General features: G+C 54.8%; 1 protein-coding gene across 6 annotated transcripts in view; it reads right to left on the reverse strand.

Annotated features, from left to right (window-relative positions):
- Positions 1 to 18924, reverse strand: part of TEX264 (testis expressed 264, ER-phagy receptor) — a 30948-nt gene extending 12024 nt beyond the window's left edge. Inside the window, exons 1-4 of one of the 6 annotated variants that reach the window (XM_061128479.1) lie at positions 18837 to 18924; positions 17786 to 17859; positions 15341 to 15632; positions 5360 to 5581 (exon numbers count right to left, since the gene is read on the reverse strand). In XM_061128479.1, the coding sequence (XP_060984462.1) occupies positions 5360 to 5581; positions 15341 to 15598 (480 nt within the window). In that variant the 5' untranslated portion in view covers positions 15599 to 15632; positions 17786 to 17859; positions 18837 to 18924. Of the gene's footprint in view, positions 1 to 5359; positions 5582 to 15340; positions 15633 to 17785; positions 17860 to 17976; positions 18357 to 18434; positions 18597 to 18836 lie in introns of those variants that run through there. The other 5 variants (XM_061128480.1, XM_061128482.1, XM_061128481.1 and 2 more) reach the window with 5 other exon arrangements.
- Positions 18925 to 25062: the final 6138 nt, after the last annotated feature.

Genomic DNA, 25062 nt, shown 5'->3' on the forward strand with positions numbered 1-25062 from the left:
ACTGAAAGTAAGGCTCGGAAACCCTCCCACATTAGCTCAGCAAAGGTGATGGGCACGGAAAGAGAGGACCCCAAATGTCATATCCTACGGGGGCTTCCTCACTTGGATTCCCACCGCCAGTATCACCCTGCATCCTATTGGTATTCTGGCCTCAGCGGGGACTCAAACCACCCCCATCACTGACTCCCTCAAAGTCACCTGGGCAGGTCGAGGGAAAACACACACAGGAGATCTGGAGCCACTGGATGGGACCAAGATTCTGACCACGCTGCTGGAAGCTGCCTCCGTGCCCACAGCCCAGCAGGCTGACCACCTCTGCAGGCACCCCACGGAGGCCCCCACTTCTCAGCTTTCAGCTGGCCTTCCCTGGACACTGCCAGCCTCTCACCCACCACTTGGGAGTTTAAGAACAGCCCTTCCGGGGAGATCGCCACCTTGACCCTCCCCAGGGCGTCCTCCAGGTCCAGCTTCCAGCTCCCTCCAACATCCTCTTCTGGGAACCCTTCTGGCCCCACCTGCACAAGGGGTGAGCCCTGGCGCCTCCTAGCTCCACCCACACAGCAACTGCAGCGGCGTCCTCAGGATCTAGGACGGGTGTGTGGTCAGCCGGGGACGGAGGGTGCAGCTGCCCAACGATGCAGATGGAGGTTTTCAAACCAGGCAAGTCTCAAACATCCTCCTCCAAACAAAAGCTCAGGAGGTCATCTGATGTGTCAAATCCAGAGGCAGAGCTACCCCGGCTGAAGCAGGTGAAGGTCTGAGTGCAGCCCCTACCCCTGGCTGCCAGCCGTGGGGGCACCAGAGCACAGCACCAAGGCTCCTGACCCCAGAACAGCTCGAGAACTGAGGTCTGGGGTCCCTGCTCACAGCTGTCCCTGGCAGGATAACCCTGTCCACCTGGCTATCCCAGGACTCTACCACCAAGGTTCCCCCACTGGGGGAACTACCCTGCTCTGCCTGTCACCCTTCTCCAATTCGATGCAGAGAGAGCCACTATCTGACCTCCAGGGCCTACCTGCCATTTCCCAGCCAAGCAGCCTCCACAGACAATGCTCTGTGTCTCCCTAAATTCAAGAGATGTCCAGACTTCAAAAGGACCCTCTCTTGAAAACTCGGGGAAAGCAGAGACCTGGGGAAGGGGGTTTGTGGAAAAGATCATACATCCTGTTGCAAGGAAGTCAGGCACAGGGGCCTCTGCTGGGCAGTCTGACATTCCCAGTGATCTCCTCTTCAGACACAGACAGACAGGAGCCAAGTCTCAGTGACCGCACACACCATCCCACACAGGGACCCTGGGCTTCCGGCTCTGCTCTGGTCTGTTTCGTGTGCCCCAAGCATTTCCTGGACACTCATTAAGACTGGTCCCACCTAGAGGTGAATTTTGAGACCTTTGTCTGTTGCTCTGGGCTGACATCCGGGGCCCACCTCTTCTGTAGCCTTAGAATTTCAAGGGAGCTCAGTGCCCTCGTTCAGCTGACCGAGAACCCCCCTCCTAGGCTCAGGGCAGGGTCTCCTCCTGCCCTGGAGGCTTACTAATTCTCTGGACTGCAGAGGACCGGCCTGACAAAGCTGGGGCGTCTTCCCCCAAGGGACCCCTCACACACATGCTGTCCCAGAGTGCCTAGCCTGGAGCCCAGTGGTTCACGTGGAGGAAGGCAGTCTAGCCCTACAGCCTGCCAGACTGCCAAGATAGGAAAGCCTGGCTGGAGAGCCAGGGGCCGCCCCACAGACCACAGGGCTGGGACCCAGCCGTCCTTCCAGAACCCCCACAGAGGCCTGACAAGTGCTTCTCTCGGGGTTCCTCACAGAGACCCCTAGGACCTTGCTGTTCCACGGGACCAATCCTGTCCCCAGCTCAGACACATCTCCGGCTGCCAGGACGGCAGCTGCTCTCCACGCCCCATCTGAGACTCTGAGATCACACACCTTCAGCCCTCGCCCCAGCCTCTGGGGAAGCAGGTGAGCCTGCCTCCTCTGGCTGCTGCTTCCCTCACCCCTCCCGAAATAGAAAGCCGACCGGCTGCTGTCACTGTGTTTGAAGCAACTTCGCAGCAGACCCAGCCTCCTCCAGAGAGAAGCCAGCGAGGTGGGGAAAGAAGACATGTGCACATGTATGTAATGTGTATGCACACACAGACACACACACAGTTAAAGGCAGCCGGCTGTCAGGGTTGGGAGAGTTGGAAGTGCCCAGAGTCTTTTCAGCATCCTCTCTTCTCTGGTCCCTGGGGGTCAGGGGGACGAGGAGAGGTGTGAGGGTGAGCCTTACATTCTCTGCAGTCACCCAGGCTGAGAGTCACAGGGCCAACCCCTGGCCACTGCAGGCGGAGAACAGCAAAGAGAACCTGCCCCTTCCTCGTCTTTCACCTGGCTTTGTTCCCCAGGATGAAATATCAGGCTGAACCCGGGGGCAGAGGTGACCCCCACCCCCAGAAGCCAGCAGAGTAGCTGGGCTGTGCCTCCACTGTGGGGCAGCCCCGCGTCTTGCTCTCCCCAGCGGGTGGCCCAGCCCACACAGCAGGCCTCAAAGACATCCCTGAGGGGCCCCTTGCACTGCCCTGCACCTGTGGCTTTGGCATCCCAGGCAGGAGAGAGGATGGCACCCCCCCCCCTGCTGCAGGCTCAGCCCCAGGAAAATTGAGCCCGGAGCACTGCTGACAGGCTCCTAGGGAGGAGGTGGTAGGAGGAAGGGCTTTCATCAAAGAGGTGACGTCAAAACCAGGCAACTTGTGAAGCTGTCAGGGGCCGGGAAATTTGGACAAAGGTGTCTAAAAATAAACCCCCAAAGCCAAGAAAAGGCGTTGGTGGCTGAGTGGCTCGCCACCGCACCACAGGCCACACATCCTGTTCTGAGGTCTGGAGCCCACAAAGTCTCCTCCCAGGGGTGCTCCCCCAGACTGGCCCTTGAATCTGAGGACGACGCAGACAGGACCGGAGACGCCACACACCAGCCCTTCCTGGGGACAAACGCTGAGTAGGACAAACACTGCCGGCCTTCCTGCCCTCACCACCCGCCAGCTCCCCCAGGTCTCCTCACTCCGCCCCTTGCGCCCTTCTGGCTGGCACCCTCCAGCACACAAAAGCAATCCTCCTCCGTCCTCCCCACGCCCCTTCCCCACCACGGCAGCCCTCCTGGTTCTCCTCTCCCCACCCTTGCCCACCACGGCCACAGCTGGCGACCTGGGGCCCCATCCTTCCGTTCCCCAGCCCCGACACAGACTCTCACACCTCCTTCACCAGGACGTGTCTGGGTTCCCACGCCCATTGCCAAGGCCCTGTCTCATTTCCCAAGATGCTTTGGAGAACCAGGTTCTTCCAAAACCGCCAGGTTCACATTTCTGTTAGCTCTGTTCTCCTGTTCCCTGACCCCGGCCATGCAGGCCACGCCCCCTGCACAGCCCCTGCTGCTGCGGCCGTCCTCCGGGGCAACTACTGTCAACAGGTGCATGTCACCACACGTATCCGCCAGCCCAACCCTCTGTGAACTCCACATTCCACACATCACTGCTGACCCCACACCCTGGCTGGGCTGTCCCCCAGACAGACCCCCACCGACAGAGCCCACAGAGCCCCTCACCTCCTCCCTCCGCCTTTCTTACGTCAGCGGAGAGCACCCTACACGCTCACCCACCCACTCTGGCCAGAGGGGACCGCAGCGTGACTCTCCCACTCCTCCGCCCCCAGATCCAACCCACCCACAAAGTCGACAGTTCCACCTCCAAAACAGACTGCACATCCACACCTTGTCTGCACCTCCGCAGCCCTGCCCCAGCCCGAGCTGCCACCGTGCACGGCAGGACTCGTAACAGCTTCTCAGCACCTCCACCCGGCCCCCATGAGCCACAACCCAGATCCCGGCTGGAACGCTGCACAGACTTCCCACTGTCTTTAGAGCAAACCCATGCTCTTCACCCTCACTCTGCTGAGAACATTCTTACCACCCCTCCAAGGGCTCTTCTAGGATTTTTGCCTGAGACATTGCCTCCTCCAAGAGGCCATCCCTGACCACTCTGTTCACTTGGTTCCCCGCCTTTTCTCACCCTCTTCTTTCCTAGTACACAGCCCATTTTTGTCTGACGTTATCACCTATCTCCACCGCCTCACTATAAACACCTATTTCACACACCAGGATCTCACAACATGTCCAGCATAGCACCTGGCATAGACATTCGATAAATACAAGGCGAATGGATGAATAAGCCATCACTTCCAAGCCCAAATTGGGGTCATTTCCCTAACACCCAAGTTTCCAAATGTTTTAGAGGAGGAGGAGGAGGAATTTACAGAAGGGAAAGTCTGTCTCGGGGTCCTTGGTCTGCAAGCCTCCAGCAGGATGGGGCAGGGTGGGCCTGGAGTGGGAGCTGAACACTAAGGATGTCTCCGGTCCAAGTCAGAGCTTAAAGGACAAGTCTGGATTTCTGAACAAATTCCCCATGCTCCTGGGAGATGCTTGGGGCCCACAAGGTCTTGGGTGTATAGAAGAAATGTCAGTAGCCTCTGCCCATCTTCCTAGCTCCACAGGCACCTGCTCCATGAGATGCCACCCTCCCCAAACCACCTTTCCCCCCAGGCGAGGCAGGCCTCCCAGCTCCCACTCAAAGGACTGGCTGACTATGGAAAACAGTGTGGAGATTTCTTAAAAAACTGGAAATAGAACTGCCATATGACCCAGCAATCCCACTTCTGGGCATACACACTGAGGAAACCAGATCTGAAAGAGACACGTGCACCCCAATGTTCATCTCAGCACTGTTTATAATTGCCAGGACATGGAAGCAATCTAGATGCCCATCAGCAGATGAATGGATAAGGAAGCTGTGGTACATATACACCATGGAATATTACTCAGCCATTAAAAAGAATTCATTTGAATCAGTCCTAATGAGATGGATGAAACTGGAGCCCATTATACAGAGTGAAGTAAGCCAGAAAGATAAAGAACATTACAGCATACTAACACATGTATATGGAATTTAGAAAGATGGTAACGATAACCCTATATGCAAAACAGAACAAGAGACACAGAAATACAGAACAGACTTTTGAACTCTGTGGGAGAAAGTGAGGGTGGGATGTTTCGAAAGAACAGCATGTATATTATCTACGGTGAAACAGATCACCAGCCCAGGTGGGATGCATGAGACAAGTGCTCTGGCCTGGTGCACTGGGAAGACCCAGAGGAATCGGGTGGAGAGGGAGGTGGGAGGGGGGATCGGGATGGGGAATACATGTAAATCTATGGCTGATTCATATCAATGTATGACAAAACCCACTGGAAAAAAAAAAAAACAAAAAAAACAAAGGACTGGCTGTACACGTGCACACACGCATACACACACACACCAGACTTGTGTCTCACCTTGATGTAGGCATCCAGGGCAGGATGGACCCGACGGGGAGCCAGCCAGATGGACAGGGGGGTGGTGTAGGGGAAGGTGGCTGTCACCACATGGCTGGGTGCCGGGAAGGAGAACACCTTGAAGCCAAATTTCTGATAGAGTCGGATGAGCTCAGAGGAGGGTGACTCCTCACCTTCACTCAGAATGCTGCCCACTGCACAGCGGCACTTTTCAGGGGGCACCTGGGGAGGCAGAGCAGGGGTGTCAGGGCTGGCGAAGGAAGGAGGCCCACAAGCCTCTTGCTTCCTGGCTTCTGGGCCAGCTGGGGCCTGGGGGAACTACGAGCTCCAACAAGCCACACAGCCCAGACGCCACAATGAAGTTGACAGTTTTCCTGCTGAAACCCAGGCCTGTGGCATCCTGTCTCATCCATCTTCCACTGCCCAGGGCAGGCCCCTGCTGGCGGCAAAGAGGCCACAGAAGCACTGGTCAGAAAGCAGAGTGAGATCCTCAGCCCCAGGGTCTCAGGCAGGGCTGGCCCCCATCACCAGGGCCTCTGTACCTCTGCTCCAACCCATGCCCCTCCCTAAACCCTGCCCCTCTTCCCGAGCCCCTTCTTGGCTGAGAATGCTGGTTCCCTCCAAATCTCTCTGGGCCCCTAATACCTACACCTCACCGCACTCTGCTCCCCTCCCTCCCCTGGCTCCCACAAACTGCAGCCAGATAAGGGCTCCCAAGCTCTGAGACTTCCTAGGGTTGACTCCAGGCCTGCAAAGCCCAGCACTTGCTTTTCCTCCTGGCATCCATGGGCCCCGGTGTGTCCTACCTCCTGCCGCCTGAATCTGCACCAGCCCCCGGGGTATCTGCTCCTAAACCCGAGAGACTTATCACAGGCCTAGGGCTCTCTGTCCCGGGTTTCCCTCCATCTGAAGGCCCTCCTCAGGGCCCACTAACCCCTCCGTTTAAACTCCTTCTACCTGCACTTCCTCCTCTCCTCAGCCTGCCATCCCAGTACCGTGCAGTCATGTTTACCTGTCTCTGCCCTCCCATGGCCCTTTCCAAGCCCAGTCAACAGTCCTCTAAGGGATCCTCAGCCCAGCCCTACCTTTCTATTCTGGCCAAATCAGCCCTGACCTTGGAGTGTCACTTTGCCTGAAATGGACACCAACTCCCACCTCTGCATAGTCCCTGGGGGTCACCCCAACTCTCTGTAGCTTGGTCCCCTTGGATCCTATGTTGTTAGGCATAGCTCAGGGCTTTGGTGGCAGGCAGTATGGGACAGTGGTCAGGACCACAGCTTCTGGAGAGAAGGAGGCCCGCGTGTGAATCTCGAGTTCTGTGTTCTGGGTGAGTCCCTTAGTTTCCTGAAGCCCACTGCCTAGATAACAACTTACAGAACCATATTAAATGAGACACTTCCCAGGAGGCCTTAGCATGGTCCGACAACTTGTCATGGTCCACATGACAAGTGCTCCATACTTGTCAGTTATTAGTAGCTATGACATAGGCCAAACAAGAGGTAACCACTGGCCTAGAATGCCCACTTACCCAAACCTCTGAACATGTAGCTCCTCCCTGCCCATCCTTCAGGCCCAAACACCCTCTTGGACAGCCTTCTCAGGGTGGCTCGACAGCAGCCCCGTGCTGTAAACTGTTACCTGCATCAAGTCAACCTCGCAGCGCTGCCACTTCTCTCAACCCGATGCTTCTCCCACCCTCCCCTGAGTGGAGACGGCTGCAATACCACCTCTTGTCTCTAGATGGTGCAACTACCCCATTCACACCCAAGACTTGAGGATGGCCAGAACACCAGGTGGCTCCAGAGGGCAGGTCTCAGGCTGACAGACCCAAAGGACAGGGCCTACGCGGAAGCCCATCTTCATGTTCCTGACCTATGCTATACACAAGAGACATCTACCACAGGCTAAACAGAGAAATGGATGGAAGGCCAACCGACAGTCCCCTCTCCAGCCCCTGGCCTACCTGGGTTTGGGCCCCACGGTCTTGATTACCTCAGTGGCTCCAGCTCCAATCCTCCTCAGCCCCCCAAAGGCACCAGGATACTGTGATCATCCTGCTTAGCACCTCTCAATGGATCCTCCCAATTCACCTCTATCTAAGATGAAACTCCTGAGGCCCGCATGCGAGGCTGTCTCAGAGCGGTCCACACTCAGTGTGTTGTGTACACACTGCCTGGCTCTGTCCACACACTCACCGAGCACTCCTTCTCTGCATCCCTAGCCCTGAGTAGGGGCTGAAACCCAGGTGGGCAGGCGCCCACTAAGCATCTGAGTGGCAGAGGGAGAGACAAATCCAGGCTCTGGCCAGCCAGCCTTGCCAGCCTCCTCTCCCACCACACCCCCACACATGCCCACATGGAACTATTTGCAGCTTGCCAAACATGCCACATCCTCCCATGCTTCCTCCCTTTGCGTAGGCCACTTCCTCTGCCTGGAATGTCCTCCTAACCCTATTTCTGAGTCCCTTCTGCCTGGGAAACTCCCCAATCCTTCAAGATTCAGCTCAACCCTCCTCTGAAAGCTTCTGCTACTCCTCGCTAGCCAGTCCCTCCTCTCTGATCCCCAAACGCCCACTGGAGGGAACAGGTATTGTGCTGCCTGTAACTGGTGGCCTCTCCCTCTCCCCACCACTCCAGACCTCTAGGCAGAAGGAAAGTTCTTCAGCGACAGGTCAGGTATGCCTACACGCACACACATGCACATACGGGCTCTGTATCATGAGCAAACCTCTGCTCCCTCCATGTTGATAAAGGAGGAACTCTTGTCATGGGGGAGGGAGGCAGCCAATAAGGAGACAGAGCTCCTGAAATCCTGGGCACAAGTGCTCCTTTCCTGCCTGAGCACCTTTTCAATTCTACATGTGAGAACACTTCCTGCCCCTCCCCTGTCCGAGGGGCTAAGGGGCAGCCTAGGAGGTTACCCAGCACGCCCACCACCTGCTGAGCAGCCGCATACCAAGAGGAGTTGGGAGCCAGCCAAATCAGGCACCAGCAAGGAAGAGATGGGACAGGTACTAAGACCAGCTGGGCAGTGGCAAGATTGGTCTCAGAGCAGGAGAAGGCTTTCCTGGGCTCCCAGGACAGTCCAGCCCAGCTCAGGGGAATGGCTCACTGAGGTTGTCAAGGGTCCAAAAAGGAGGAGTGTCCTGATGGCTGGAAATCCCACCCACTGTGGTTCCATGCAGTGTCCTTATTGGGCCTGACCTTCGGAGGGCAGCCTGGGCCTTCCAGGTCTAAAGGCCTTCTCCCTTTCCTCCCCATATCGATCATTTGGATAGCTAAGCTCAGAACAAGAGCTAGTGCTCAGAACTAGCATCAGCAAGGAACCATACCAGGGAGACAGGGTGGTGGACAGACCCACCACCAACTTGGGTAAGTGAGGGGCCCATGCAGAATCTGCCCTCAGAGCACAACTGCTAGGAAAGAGATCCCAGAGTACCTCCTTCAGGCTGTGAGGCCTCCTGAGCCCTAGCCCAGTGAGAAGAGGGCTTGGAGCCTGTAGCTTTCGAGTACAATCTGGGCCCACTGCCCCTTCTGGAAAGGCCTTGCAGTACCCTGCTGTGTGACGTCAGTGAAGAGATGGTCCCTGCCTGGCCAGGACCTCAATGAATCTGGAAACTGGACAAGATCAATAAATGTCAGGATCCAGGAAGAAAAAATGGTTTCAGCTAGCCCAGACCAAACCCAGCCCTCAGGATCAACAGAAATGGCCCTCCTCAGGTCCACAGCCTGCATAAACTGACGAACAGCTGCACTGTCCACCAGTCCCAGGCCCAGAAGGCTGCCTAGACTCCTTCCTGGCCAGCCCACGCAGCCCAGAGCTGCCCAAGCGAGCAGGAGCAGTGGGGCAAGGCCCTTCACTTGCACCGGTGCCCCCTGTAGAAGAGATCAGCCACACCTGTCCATTTCTAGAGGGTGAATGGTGGGCTCATACCCTCCTGCGCGTTGCAGGTCAACACAACAAGCCCCCAGATCCAACCTCCCTGAGGAGTTCAGGCCCAAAGGCACGGTGGAACTGGCACTAGGAAGGAAATGGGTGACACAGACAACCAGGTCAGAGCACATGACCCACACTTCAGGCTTGAGGGGAGGGAAGTCAGCAGGATGCCACCCTTCAGAGGGGGCTCCAGGGGCTGCTGGGAGCTCCCACCTGGAAGTCTTTCAGGGACTTTCTATTTTCACCCCCAAGCATAATCCTAAGGATGTCGGCTGGCATCTGACAAGGTGCTCACCATTGGCCTCAGTTGCTGCCTTCTAGGCATCAGCTCATTATATCCCTGAGACCCAGGGAGTTCAGCAAAGGGCATCCAGCAAGGCAATGTTGGCATCAGGGTTCAAACCCAGGAAGACTGACTCCAGAGCCATGCCACATACAATCCACAGCCACCGGGGAGCCCAAGAAATAGGCCCTGCCGAGGAATGGCATGGGGTTTCCCAAGTGGCAACAGGGGTAAAGAATCTGCCTGCCTATCCGGAAGATGGAAGAGATGTGGGTTCAATCCTTGGGTCAGGAAGATACCCTGGAGTAGGAAATGGCACCTCACTTCATTATTCTTGCCTGGGAAATCCCATGGACAGAGGAGTCTGGTGGGCTACAGTCCATGGGGTCACAAAGAGTAGTCACAAAGAGACGACTCAGTGACTGAGCACAGGGAGGAACGGCCTGCACAATGGTTTCTCCCCACATTGCACCTTCTCACATGGCCCAGGACACCTGCACAAGGCTAGGCCACAGGCAAGCAGAGTACCTAAAAGCATCAAGTCTTCATGGCATAAGGCCCTCAGAGGTGCATATGTGGGTGGGTGGGTGGGTAGGTGTGCATATGCCAAGATGGCTAAGCACCTAATAGAAGCTGGGTATTTGGTCCTATCTAGTCCCCCAAAACACTAAAATCCTGAAGCAGAGATTCTCAGAAAGACCATGGGACTTGCTCAGTCACACGCTGGTAAGCAATGGAGCCTTGATTCCAACCCTGAAGGGTAAGTCCAAAGCCCTTCCCTCCATTCCTCACCCCTCTCCTTCCCAAGGCCAGCCCTGCTGGGCAGTGAGTCTCACCTTTCTACAGCTGCCTACAGTTAACCTGCTGTGAGCAAAGACCTGGATTCCATGTGACAGAACTGTTGCCACCGGATAGCTGGGTAGATGATGGTCTGGGCCTTCAGGAAGCATCAGCTCAGTCCACATCCCCCTTGCCTGTTCTGAGGGTGCAATCCTGGGAAATCCTACTCCCTCACCCCGCCCTTGTCAGGCTCCACGGGACCTCAGTGCCTCCAGGGAGAGCAGGGGACCCCCTCCCCAGATACACTGAAGAGAAAGTACGGCACAGGCCAACGTCAGAAAACTCTTACTCAGCCCCTGCAGTTCCGGTGACCCCCCAGGCCGACTCTCAAAGGACTAGTGGAAGAAAGAACTTCAGTGTGGTTCAGCTTACTAAAGGGGCTTCCCTGGTGGCTTATCCATAACGAACCTGCCTGCCAATGCAGGAGATGCAGGTTCAATCCCTGGATTGGGCAGATTCCCTGGAGAAGGAAATGGCAACCCGTTCCAGTATTCTTGCCTGGAGAATCCCATGGACAGAGGAGCCTAGTGGCATACAGTCCATGGCCTCACAGAGTCGGACACAACTGAGCGACTAAACAACAAGCAGCTAACTAAAGGTAGAACCCAAGCACCACCAGTCCCCTCCCCTACCCCCTCCATGTCTGAAGCAAGCACCCCCTCCTAGGCCTTGATCAGGTAAGCTGAACAGGCTGCCACGCCCCACTTGCCTCAGCCAAGCTCCCCACAAGGGCGGGCAGGCAGGTTACTTAAGCCCCAAATAGCAGCAGAGTCGGCAGCAGCAGAGGGTGGGGCAGGAGGAGGAGGGCCAGGCTGTCAGACAGGAAGGCCCACAGGCACGGTGACAGCAGCCCAATCACTAGGGCTTGTTCACAGGTCAGAAGTGGTCAGGATCAAACGAGGTGTGCAGGGTCCTCTCCAGCGCCTTGCCAACAACCAAGGCTCCCAGAGGGACCAGGCCTAGAAGGGGAAGCGAAAATCATCGTCCAAGTAGGAGCGAGAGAGCAAGACAGAACTCTGTGTGTGTGTGTGTGTGCAAGAGAGCAAGACAGAACTCTGTGTGTGTGTGTGCGCGCCACCAAGGCCCTCAGGGATGGAAAACAGAATGATTCCTCCGGCACCACAAGACTCACAAGCCCAGATCTATAGGCTCCTCCCATATAGAACTCTAAGATATAGGGCTGGCCAGCTGACTGACACCCAAACATAGACATGTCTCTCCAGGATATACACACTCAAGCAGCATCTCATGTGAAAGTGTCCACAGCAATGCCACAATCTTGCCTTGTTGGTGCCCTTTCGTGTGTTACTTCCTGGGCCCTGAGCCAGACCAGGGGAGCCTCACCAGGCCTTTCTGAGGAACCAAGCTCCCCCTGTCCAGCTGAGACCTGGAAGGGGCGTGGCTGGGAGCTGTCAGTCCACACCTCATGGGGGTGGCCACCCCTCACCTGGTCATTCACGGCCCCACTCACAGAGCCTGAAATAGCCTCACTCCCTCCCACACTCAGAGAAGCCAGGTTCTGGCTCCTGTTCTGTTGTGCTGGGCTGTGCTGGGGAGGGCGGAGTGGGGATGGGACACTCCACAGCTCAGCCACATCCTGTCTCTTCCTCCTGTGAATCACAGCATGCAGGGCCCCATGCTGGACACCGCTGGGCTGGGGGAGGCAGCCAGGGAGCAGAAAGCTTTGCTTCTTGGCCCTCCCCAGGCCTGGAAGAGGCCTGTCCTTCAGGTTCCCTGACACCCCTCGCGCCCATGGAGAGGGCCTGAGGGCTGCATCCCTTGGTCCCCACTGTGCACCAGTGCCCAGGAGAGAGTGGCACAGACTAGATGCTCAAATATTTGTTAAATGTAAATAAAAAAGCATAAGTAAACTTGGTAAGACAGTACTGCAGCATTTGCTAACTGGTCGTTAGTCTCCTCCCCTATGGTATCAGCAGTATGGATCCAGAAGCCTCAGTTCTCATGGACCAATCAGTCTGCGGTAGCCATGAGAACATGAATCCTGGGGGTCCAGGGTTCCCTGGACCTTCTAGGATCTCTGGCAGGCAGGTGAGCCATCCCAGGTGTCAGGGTGTGACTCAGCTCTGAGTGGGGACATAGGTTACTTCCCGAGTGACCCAGGACTGGGAAAGACAGGATCAGAGGGGCCACTATGACTATGTGTTCATTCTCTATGCCAACCCGATGGTCACAGCCAGGGCTAGGGCCTAGGCCTGGGTTATGAGTGCCCAGCCTAACAATCCTCATCACACTTAATTAGCATGAGTGTTTTTTCCACCCATTTTTTGTTGCTACAATTTCTGATCCTCAACCACAGCACCTCAAGGTGCTGGGCTGTGCTGTGCTTAAGTCACCCGGTTGTGTCTGACTCTTTGCGATCCCAGGGACTATAACCAGCCAGGCTCCTCTGTCCATGGAATTCTCCAGGCAAGAATACTGGAGTGGGTAGCCATGCCCTCCTCCAGGGGATCTTCCTTAACCAGGCATCGAACCTAGGTCTCCTGCATTGCAGGCAGATTCTTTACCAGCTGAGCTACTAGGGAATGCCTCACCTATGTCACTTGATTTAACCCTTGCCAGTCGACCTAAAAGCAGGTATTTTTAACATTACTCTGCAGATGAGGAAATGGGGGTTCAGACAGGTTATGTGGTATGCCCCAAATCACACAACAGGACAGTGGTGAGACAGAATCAGAACCTAGGACTGCTAACCTCAAGGCTGTGCTCTCAGGCCACAGGCCCTCAGACTGGTACCCAAGTCAGGATGTGCCTAGCCAAGCCTGGAAATCAAGACCCAGCCCAGAGAGTCCATCACATCCCCAGGAGAGCTGTATGGTGGACTTCCTGGAGTTGGCTGGGTTAGGAGGCCTTGGGGAGGGTGCCCCATGCCAGGATTCTTCTACCTCACTCTTCCCTGAGCCAGCCTTTGGCAATGACCCAAAGGGACCACGGCCCTCTCCCATTCTGGAATTAACACCTCCAATCCAAGAGGTAACATACGGCTTCTGAAACAGGACATGCTGATAAGGAAAGAGACACTGCAAGGACCCTTGTCCCTCCTACTGAGCTCCTGCAGATGGTTCCAACTGGGTCAGATGTGGGAAGCGGGGCAGGGTCCAGGGGAGGGTAGTGGAGGGACAGGGACTTAGACAACAGAACCGGGCAAGGGTGGGGGTCCGGCGTCTGGTCTAGGATTTCCACAGCCCAAAGCCTACCCCAGCCCTCTTGGGTCTGTGTTCTCAACTCTCGGTGCCAACTCCAGTCATGTGACCCCAAAACTTCCATGTCTACTCATCCCTCAACCAGGCCACGTCACCTCTCACCCCGACTCAGCCCAATCTCGACGGCCCCCTGCCCCGTCTCCTCCCCTTGCCATCTACTTAGCTTCCTAAATCAAAAAGGTGGCAAACTGTGCTTTACCTGTCCTCCCAACCCGCTGTTCCTCCCACTGCCTGGCCCAGCCAATCCTTCTACTTTGCTCTCCACCCACCACGTGTTCACTTGCCACACTTCCTCTGTCATCCTACGTCTGCAGGCCTTTGCTCTGCAGTTCCCTTAGCCAGAAGGCCCTTCCCAGTAAAGTAAAATTATACTCATGGCAGACCTCTTCTCTGAGCCTCCATGGTAGACTTGAGGCAAATCCACAGCTCAAAGTTCCATGAACATTGAACACAGTACAGTGTCTTGCTAGACATTCATTCATTTTTATAGGGCTGACTCGCCAACCCCACAAAGTTTCCTGAGGGCAGGGCCAGGTCTGTTCATCTCCAGAGTGCAGGTGTCAAGCAGAACCTGGCACAGAGAGGGAGTCAGGATATCCTTGTTTCAACTGAGCACCCCAGTGAGGCCCGCTCAGCACGCAGTGTGAAGGCTATAGGCCTTGCTCACTTGAGCTCTCCAGGCAAGGAAACCAGAGCTGGGGATTCCCAACACCTGGTTTGCCAAGACTCAGAGCTAGAGGCTGGAGAACCTAGGCAGAGCTGCCAGCCCATGCAGCAGTAGGCAGCACCACCCCACAGCATGGCAGGAGGCCACATTGGTGAGCCCTGACTCACCACAGGCTGTAAGTACAGCCAGACACCCACGGGGTGCCCGTGATGCCAGGTCAGTCTCTCATCCCAGCATCCCGGACAGCTCACCAGGCTCCAGTTGCCCCCAAGCCCCTCTCCAAACTAGGCAGCTTGACGTCCAAAGAAATACCTTGTCCCTGGGTAAGGGACTATCATAATGACTATAAGATTTTATTTTCTTTCAGTAGAAGAGCTGAAAGAGGGAAGGCAAAGAAACGTGTGTGTGTGTGTGTGTGTGTGTGTTTGTGTTTGTGTTAGTCGATCGTGTCCAGCTCTTTGCTATCCCATGGCCTGTAGGCCACCAGGCTCCTCTGTCCATGGAATTCTCCAGGCAAGAATACTGGAGTGAGTAGCCATTCCCTTCTCCAGGGGATTTTCCCAACCCAGGGATTGAACCCGGTCTCCTGCATTGCAGGCAGATTCTTTACCATCTGAGCCACCAGGGAAGCCCCCAAAGAAACAAGATACAATCCCAAAGAAAGGGCAGCATCTGAATGGCCTGGCTTTAGAGTGCTGGCTTCAAATGGGAATGAAAGAAGGCCAGAAGAGGAAGCAACAGAGCAAAGCCCCAGCAGAGCCTAGGGATTCACAGTGGCACTCAGAAGTTCGTGGGAGCCACAAGACAGGGAAACTAGACGTGGACAAGTAGAAAGCCAGGATGTGGATGCCTGGAGCAGAAGTCCAGACTAAATCTGGAAGGAGCTTCAGGGCCAGAGAGGAGGTGGTCTACATAGCCAGCTCAATGATTTCCCCGCCCCTTCCTCAAAAACCAAAACACCCCGAGCCCAACAAGCCCTGCCCCATGTCTGTCCAGTGGGTGGAACCCCAGCCAGGGCACAAGAGGCTCCTTACCGTGTGGGGGTTGTCATAGTAGACAGCAATGGAGCGGAGCTTGGGGGAGACACTGCAGCTCTCCGTGAAAAGCGGCCCAGTCTCACCGTAGGGGCCCACATGGAACTTGTAGGCCATGGTGACATTGCGGATGGGGGGTGAGCCAGCACTCACTGTCACCCCAGCCAGCAGCCCTGAGTACGCAGCAAAGGCCAGCAGCGTCAGCAGCAGCAGCAGAGTCAGGCCCCCAATCAGGCCCAGGAGGAGCAGGTCCGACATGGCTCTGTGCCCCCCACGCCACACCCCAAGGCAGCTGCAAAGGAGACAGAAGGGAGAGGAGGCTGGTAGCCTGCTCTGACCAATGTGCCCGCCTGCCCGCCAGCCAGCTGTGGCCCAACCTCAGCCCTGCCTTGGGTGCTCTGACCCGGGAGGGGGAGGGGGAGGGGGAGGAGCCGGAGGTGTTTACACACACAGTGACCTAGAAGGGAGCTACAAAGGATGACTGAAGCCACAAGCCTCTTTATTTCTTAATCACAACTATGGAGGCTCTCCGAGCAACTCTGTCAGCTGGCAGTCGTGGTCACACCTGGGGAAGCTGAGTCACGAAGAGGCACAGGAGTGAGTCAGCAGGGGACATATGTCTGGTCCATCAGGGGCGGCTGATCGTACTTCAGCCCTGATCAGCCACCCCTGATGGGACGACATCAGCCTGCCCGCCAGCCTTTTCCCTGCACTGCCTGCCCAGCCTCCCAAACCTGTGAGCCACTGCCTGAAGGAGGAGGGGCAAGCACAGGGCCCTCTTATTAAAAACAGGGAAACCATGAGGAATGAAACCTCAGGCAGAGAAAAATGTGCCACAGGAAGGGGTTCACATAGGAAAGTCTCTTTGACTAAACACATCTGGCCCAAGAAATACTGCTATCCAACAAGCTCATCCATCCAGAACCAAAGGAGAGGCCAGGCTAAAGAGGGCCTGAGCAGCCCGAGCAAAGTCCAGCACTATGCTTCCTGAACTTGCTGAGCTCCCCAGGCTAACAAGCTTCATCCCAATTTTCCAGTCCACAGATCAGCAAGGAAGAGGCAGAGGAAGAAAGACTGCTAGAAGTGGAGACACAACAGGGAGTGGTGCCTCCCATGGGGGAGGGATGCTGGCCAGGCAGGAACCCAAACAGGGGTCCAATGGCTGCTTCACCCCTCCCCCTTCCTTCCCTTCTCCCCAACATCTCTGGATGTTTGGAATTTCGTTTTGGGGGTTCAGCTCTCCCCCACTGACCTCCTGTACTAGGTAGTTCACAGAAAGGCATCATGTAGGTTTGCTAGGGGGTGTCTTTTCCTTTCCGTGTATGTCATTTATCTGACAATTCTCCCTCTTCCTCACTGGACTTTCCCTGTTTCTCCTATTTGCTATCTGCATGGTATAAGCAATAAAGATACTCGTTTTAGGGGAGGAAAAAAAAAAGCAGAGAAGATATCCAAGAGCAGGCTGAGGGACACAGCTCATAGGCTGGTGTATGAGCCATCCCAAACAGACTGCCCAGGCCTCCATGCAACTTGGGGCCAGAAGACTAACTCTCTTAGAGGGCTTGACCTGCATCACCCAGGGTGGGGGGGATGTGGAACACACCACAGAGAAGACTATTTATATGGTTCAGGAGCAGAAAATCAACACTTCAGTTCTATGGAAAACTTAGCTGTATGGAATAATTTATTCCCTGTGGGTTCTGGGTCTCAAAACTTTTTTTCTGAAGAGCTGTCTTTGCAGTCAATTTGCACAGAGTGTTTGTCTCACAGACATGGACAATAAACTTCTAAACCTTTGGCATCATGACCATGCGTTGTGTCACAATGGTCTTTTCACCCACCCTTGTTCCTATCCTACAGTTGCACTTTTGGATGCATTCTTTGTCTTCCTCAACTTGCCTTCACTTAGTTTCACACCTGATTTCTTTGATGATGATAAGGCACTGTCTAAATATTGAAACACAGCTACTTCATTAATCCTCAAAACCAGAAGGGTATGGATCAGAAAACAAGTGGTTGGAGATTAAGAGATTTGACCAAAGTCACAAAGGTACTAAACAGAACTGCCTGGACAAAATGTAGGCAATGAGAATCCAGGTAGTCCAACTTCCCCACTTCCACTTCTCTCCTCCCTGGGAACAGGACTTCCAGAAAAGCCCAAGAATTTAATCTATGTTGGACATCTCTGAACCCAAGGCTCTCAGCTGGAAGCTCTCAGTATCTAAGTCTCCCACTTGTCTTGGGAGTGATCAGCCCTCTGGTCCTTGCTCTCTCTGCACACTTCCTCTCTCCTCAAAGGAGCTTAGTTCCTGGAACCCTTCTCTTCCTCTCACTTCCTAAACTGCTCAAAAGAGGCAGCGAATGTACCTGGGGACCCGCTGAGCTCTGGGCAGCACGGGAAGGAAGCAGGGCAAGAGAAAGGGAAGAAGGGCTGGGGAAGCTCACCTCTAAAGCCAGGCTCACTTTAGCAACTCATGGCATCCAGCGCGGCAGGGGCCAAAGCTCCAAGTGCTCCAGGGCTGAGGGCAGAAAGAAAATAACCACTAAGCCGGGCGCCCTTCCCTGACTGATCTCTTATCAGGGAACGCCCACAGGGGCCTCGACAAGAACTGTCCTCCCCACAAGATGTGGTGTACCTCCACCACGTCCTCAGACCCCTTAGGGAAATCAGAAGCCAGATTCCGCCTGAAAAATGTCAGCTCTTCACTAGACTTCTGGTTATAAACCTCTGTACTTGGAGCGTCCTCTTCCTGGAGGGGTCCATCCACCGCCGCCTGGCCCTAAGCCAACCCCTGCTGCTGACCCTGGACAGGCTTGTGACCCTTCTCGGTTTCTCTGGGAAGGCGGCCCCGCGCTGGCTTCCTGAGGCCGCTCACGTGCGCCGCGGCGGCTGGCCCGCCCTTAAAGGGCCAGCCACAGGCAAAACTTTCTGCGCCCGCCGGGCGCGGGAAGATTTGGGAATCAGAGGGGCCTGCGAAGGGAGGAGAGGCTGCCTCCACTCTGCAATCACGGGGTCCAGCCCCTGCTCACCCTCGCCTCGCCTAGGTAACCAGCCCTTTCCTTTTCAGCCACTACCTCTAGGGGTCCCACGCACCTCTGCAACTTACAAGGAAGTTAAAGTTTGCAGCCACCGCTGTGTGGCGCGGCCTCAGGAGACAAGGGCGGAGTTTACGTGCGGCTCTGGTCCAGCTGTCGGACCCCGCCGCCCACACCCACCCCTTCGCCCGCCCCGGAGTCCCTAGTCTCCGGGCGTGCCGTGCACCGGTGGCCGAGGCAGAGGGTGGCCCGAGATAGTAGAGTGGTCCAAGGTCGCGTTCGGGCCCTTGGATGCAGCCGGGACGAGCTGTGGGAGTGACGAGATGCAAAGAGCGGTTGGGCCGGGGTCACGGTGGGGACGCGGGTGGCCCTGAGGTCGCGCCCAGGCGCACGGAGGTTCCAGGCCTCTGGCGCGTGTAGAGCCGCCCCGGCGAGGACACCTCCCAGACCTGGCCCTCACCTCAGCGGCCACCAGCCGCCGACGCCAATCCGCGCACGCGGCTTGGTCTTGGAGCCTGCGCGCGCCCGCCGCGCACGCTCGCTCCGCCCCCTCTCGCGGCAGGACGTGGCCATGGCCGTGGGCGCGTGCGCGCGGGGCCCAAAGGGCGGGGGCCTGCCCCGCCCCGTGTCCATGGCAACAGACGTACGCTTGTACGGCTGAGCGGTCAGGGGCCAACGCCACCCTCTACCTTCCTGCCTCCCACAAGCTTCTGGGCTGCAGGTCGACGGTGACTTAGAAACAATCTCTTGACTTCTGGACTGTCGAGAAAGCCACGACATGAGGGGGGAGTAGAGAGGCAGTCTGGGGTCCCAAACGGCTGCACCGGAGAGGATCCTTTGAAGAGATTGGGAAGTGCAGCGCGGCAGTACAACTCTGGCCTTGGTATCACCCTAGGTACTGTCACTTTGCCTCACTGAGGCTTCCCGACAGACCTGGGAACCAAGCAAGGCAGGGCCACTTGCTCCCATTTTACAGCTGAAGCTCAGGGAGGAAGCGGGATCCCATCTCGGACAGCGCAGATAGCAGCTACCTCCAACACTCAGCGTCTACCTCTCCCCTCCTCTGCCCCCCTTCCCCCCACCAACGGAGCACAGAGGTGATCATTCTTCCATCCAACATTTATTGGGCATCGCTTCCTGCTAGTACAGTTCTAGGGGCTGCGGATACTAAATGAACAAAATCAAGGCCCTGCCCTCCTGGAGCTCACCAGGGGGGCACTCCGCCTTCCGGGTTCCTCCTTCAGTACCCTAGAGGTGGATGGGGGAGGCCAGTCTGCCCTTCTAAGTTATGTATTCTACACACCCACACACATACAGTGTGCATGCTCAGTCGTGTGGTACTCTTGGCGACCCCATTGGACCGTAGCCTTCCAAGCTCCTCTGTCCACGGAATCTTCCTGGCAAGAATACTGGAGCCGGTTGCCATTTCCTACTCTAGGGGATTTTTCCCCACTCAAGGATTGAACTCGTATCTCCTGCATTGGCAGGCAGATTCTTTACCACTGCGCCAAACCCCAAGTCAACTGTAAGTTCCTTGAGGACAGCTTCAATCTTCAGCTGGTATTTTTGAGGAACTACAAAAACAACAAAGCATTCTTCCAGGGCCCCAAAGATAAAACCTCACCCTCCTGAGAGGCCCAGTCCTGCAGTGGAGGGGATAGGGCGGGGGACAACTCTGCTCATAAGCTTGTCTACATGACAGGCAGGGTCAAGAGCTACTTTGGTGCTCCTCACACAGAGGATTGGTTTGGGAAGTGAATTATTTTTGGAGGGGATCCCACTATACTAGCGAAGGGCAGACTGACATGGAGGCACTTGTAGCTGGTTTCTTTTCCTTCTACTTCACACTATTCTGTCCCCCGGCAGGGAAGACTGAACCTCATCTACAGGGCTCTGGGCTAACCAGAATGGGTAGCTGACTTCTCAGAGGCGCTCGGGGCTGGGCTGGCAGGATTGTGGCAGTTCTGGTCTACTGATGGATATTAGGCAGATGATCAAACCCTCTGGGTGCCCAGAGGCAAATGGACATGAAAGCATTTCCTGTGAGACCAGGAAGGGCGGGCTACTGCCTCAGACACAGACAGCCTCTGCATGGTCAGTTCTGCTTCTCAGAAGCTGATGAACTTCTCCCAGGAAACCATTGTCTGGAGAGGACCTTTCATCTCGTCCTCTCTGTTCACTTCCTCTAGCGTGGTAGGGGAACTCCAGAGCCCCATGTCAGAGTTCAGGATGTGTCTTAGGAGCCTCAGCGCCTCTGTGGTGAGCAGAGTTAGCCTGTGACTGGGGCTGCAGGCCATCAGCCTACAGTTCACTGCAGGCTGCTCTCAACAAAGCCAGCTCTGCCCTTGGTAGGATTCCTACAAGGCCTCTCCTCGCCACCAGGAGACAGTAGTCCAGGCACTCTCCACTACCGCTGGTAGCATGTCTGAGCAGAGCTGATCACCTAGCCTCTGGGATCATCTCCCTCCCCCATGCTCCAGTCCGTCCAGTCTCGCAACAGCCTGTATTCTCTCAGGAGCCCAGACTTGGCCTTTGTCTCCTCTTGCCTTCCCTGTCCAAACGATTCCCACAGAAGCTCTTTAACTCTCCCTTAGTAAATTCCAGACAGTGTTTCACCAAACAGGAAACAAAGCATAGACAGCCCCCTCCTTCTACCTCTTCAGGTTAGTTCTCTTCAAAGTGGTGATTAGATCCTCTAATTCAGATGACAAATGGAGAATGCACATGCAATGTAAGATGCTCTCCAAACCCTGCCACCAGCCATCTCCCACCCTCTGAAGGCCAATCCCTGGCCGCTCACAGGCTAGTTAGGGCTACCCCTGCAGAACTTGCCATGACTGAGGGACCAGCTAGCCTCAAGCCACTCGGAGTCAGCTTTGCTATTTCCTCTAGAGCCAGGAAATGCAGTCTTCTTCAGGTGAGCCAAGGCAGAAAAAGTGTAGTGAACTCCACAGCATAAAGAGCCTGCCAGCCATCTGTCCTCTGTTCTCACCCCCAGAGGTGCTGTCTCAGCATCCACGCTGCTCTAAGTTATATCCCTTACACCATCACCCAGCCACAGAGCTGTTCAGACAATTCCTTGATTAAACAACACTGCCTTCTTCAGTTTACATTTTATTTTACAAAAAGAGAAATAAAGAAAACTGATAGGCAGTTATACTGACTTACAATTGTTCTGTTTGCTTTTTTTTTAAAAAAGTGACATGAAACACAAGTAAAAATAAATACGTCATAGAAACAGCCAGTTGCCCAGTCTCTAGGGCAGGAGCACCTGCCCTGCTGAGAGAGGAGGGAAGCCCGTGATCACACCAGCAGCTGGAGCACTCAGCTACAGATGCTCCTCAAAGCCAGGCGCAGGTCCCAGGCCTCAGGGGGCGTCCTGAGGAAAGAAGACGGAAAACCAAAGCCAGGTGCCAGGTCCCTGGGGCCACCTCATCTCCCCCTGACTCCCCCTGGCAGCAGTGTGGCCTTAGTGGTTATCCATTGCGACCCCCTCAACCCACCCTGGACCCCCTTCCCCGACCCCTCTGGAGAGAGGGTACAGGAAAAACACAGTCGGGAAGGCTGAGGGGATTCTTCCGGTGAGTCCCCAGCCCACCCTGAGTAACACAACCAGATAAGTCAGTTTACACCCATGTGCACATAAGCACGTGTACGCACACACTCTGCCACACACACACACACACACACACACACACACACACAACCTGGACTGAGCTCTCTCCCTAGGTTAGGTCACAGTATGAGGTCCCCTCTTCTGAATATTATCCCAATAGTGGTAACAGAGTACTCAAATCTCCCCCAGCCCCATCACTACAGCCTGTCTAGCTACCTCTCCCCAACACACTAGATTATGATAGCAAACAGACCTCTGAGAGAGGCAAGGAGACCTAGTCCCCGAAGCGCAGAGAAGTTGGACTCTGCCTGCTCAGCAAGTTCACTGTTAAGACTCGGGTATTCATAAAAGGACTAGAGACAAGCCAGTGGCACAGAACACACGCGAAGGGGTCACAGTGGAATATACAGGGCAGAAAAGTCAGAGGGAGAGTCTGCAGGTGAGTGACTGGAGAGCATAACCTTCTCAGACAGACCACGAGGTGCAGATTTCTTTCTTGGGAACAGTCTGCCGAGGGCCAGAAAGTCTGCTAGGGATCTAAAGGTGGGAGTTCTCCTCTCAGGAGTTTTGGTGCAAGGAGAGTCACTGAGCTGGGTGCACAGGAGGCCACTGCTCAGAGAGGAGACACTGGGCTCCTGTAGAATCACAGGGGACTGGGAAGCACAAGGAGGTTATGAACAGAAACACAGAAACACGAATGTAAAGCCCCAGACAACCTTCCCCCAAGGGATGAGGACTCAATTCAGAGCGATGCCAGGCATGCACAGATAAGAGTGCCTTGCTCTGACTGCTGTGGGAGTGACAGTCCCACCCAGACTGTTAAAAGCTTGGTTGAGTGTTTCAACCTATTAGCAAAATGTTACCCCAGCTACTTGCTTCATGTCCTGGAGTGGGAAATGTTCATATTTAGTTGTGAATCACAAGTATATAGAGATTCTACACACTAGTTCCTAGGAAATAGAGTTCTAAGGACCAGAGATATCCTGAAGTCAGAAGATGCTTAAGACAGATGCTTGAGAAGCATAACTTGAGGCAGTGAGAACTCTGCAGATATCTAATTCGAAAATGATCTGGATCCAACATGGTTCACTTACTTTCTCACTTCAATGGCTAATCTGTCTCTGCTGAATTTTTATCTACAAAAATACTGAGACAGAAAATCAAACATTACTACAAGTGGTAATTCTGAATCATTACATAGTACTATATCCCCTAGATTGAGGATTTAGGCTAAACCAGACAGATGGGGCTTGAGGCCCTTGAAAACATTCTATGGAAGACAGCAGTGAGGGAAGATGGCTAACCCTGATCTCCTGCCCTCCCTCTTACCATCCTTCTCTTACTCAAGCCAGAATGGTGGGTGGACATCACCACCAAGTTGTTTCTCATCAAAGAAACAGTAAAACATCGTTCTTAGGTTCTGAGACAGCTGCTTCCCTCACACATATGTTCATATTTGGTGTGCATGCACGCCTGCCTACCTGCACACAGAGACAGCAGAAATGTCAGAGAAGTGTTTTCACGTTCATTTAAAAAAAAAAGGAAAACCATGGAACCAGAAGCACTCTAATTTCCCATGATCCTAGCCCTACTCTCTTATACACTGTAAGCTGCACATATCAAAGAAAACCTTGTCTACCCAGGACAGCCTCCCAAAACTATGGTCTTTCCTGAGGTGAAGCAAGACTCAGCCCCTAGAACCACTGGGAAGAGCGCAGGCTTGTAATGGCGCCGAGAACACCTGTTTGCTTCCCGGTACCTTCAAAAGCCCATCCCTCCAGGGACTGATTTCAGTTCCTCGCTGGGATAGTTTCTGGATTCTCAGAGCCTGCTGCTGTGATTTCCTAAAGGCGAACACAGAAATACCCCTCCCTCCCCAAACACACACACACAATCTCTGGGATCCCAGTGCTCTGGGGTCTTAGAGGCATCATTTGTAGCCCAGGTGGTGAGTGTTCCCCGCAAATCAGAGATTCAGGCTAGCGTACTCCCTCTGCACCAGCCTCAGCCGGAGAGCCCACTCCAACTCAGCCCCTTCACCATTCATTCTTGGGATGCATCCGAGAAAGCACTGTTGGAACTGCTGTTTTAAAATTATTAAAATAATTTGCATAGCTAAATTGTAGGTCTAAGGCTTCTATGAAGAGGAGAGTTAAGTGTCTGACAGGGTGCTTATGAGAACAGAGAAAGCAAGCTCCTTAAGTTCCACTTTTGGTGTAACTGAACAGTGCGCGCGCACACACACACACACACACACACACACACACACGCACACACACCAGCCATCTCCTTGTCTCTTCTTGGGGATAATACCCCGGAGTGCGCTAAGACCCCCCAACAATGGAAATGGGCTGCTCAGAAGAACTGCAGAAGCAGCTACTACTAGGGGTGACCCCGCTAAGCTGCCTCCAGGGCTCAGAAGAGGCAGGCACGGCAGCTGCCCAGCCAGTGAGGAGGGACCGATGGGGAGGCGGTAAAGCTCTGAAGCCAGACAGGGCTTGTTTTCCCTAAAGAACTACCCAGCAAGGTCTCAGCAGTAGGAGCGGAAAAGCCAAAAGGAAGACAGTACTTATGCTTAAAAACTACATACCCCTCAGCCTCCAGCACTGGTGATAAGGGGAGACTCAGAATGACCGATGTGTTATGATGATTTAAGGCTTCTACAGAGGAAGGGCTCCTCCACGTTCCTTCAAAGAGGATGGAGGTAGCAGACACCAGGGCCCACACTGATCACGACAGGCTGAGGAAGCCAAGACATTTTCTGACATGAGCTCAACTGTCTGTTCTGTCAACCCAGCAGCCACCTACACCCAGCTTCACTATTCATCGTAGAGCCTGCCTCTAAGGTAATCCCAAGAGGACACAGCTCCGAATTTGGGGTCACTTACTTCCCAATTGCAAACTCCATGATCTCTTAAGTTTCAATCACCATGTAATGAGTTGCATCATCGCTAATACCCAGTCACAGGATTCCCCGAACTTCCTGAGAGGCCATTTGCTGAAAACATAGTTGCTTAGTGTAGACCTTGATCAAGGCTAACTCTCTTTCCTTGGTCAACTCGCCATCCAC

The sequence above is a fragment of the Dama dama genome, chromosome 24 (genome assembly GCF_033118175.1).
Source record: "Dama dama isolate Ldn47 chromosome 24, ASM3311817v1, whole genome shotgun sequence".
NCBI classification, from domain to species: Eukaryota; Metazoa; Chordata; class Mammalia; order Artiodactyla; family Cervidae; genus Dama; species Dama dama.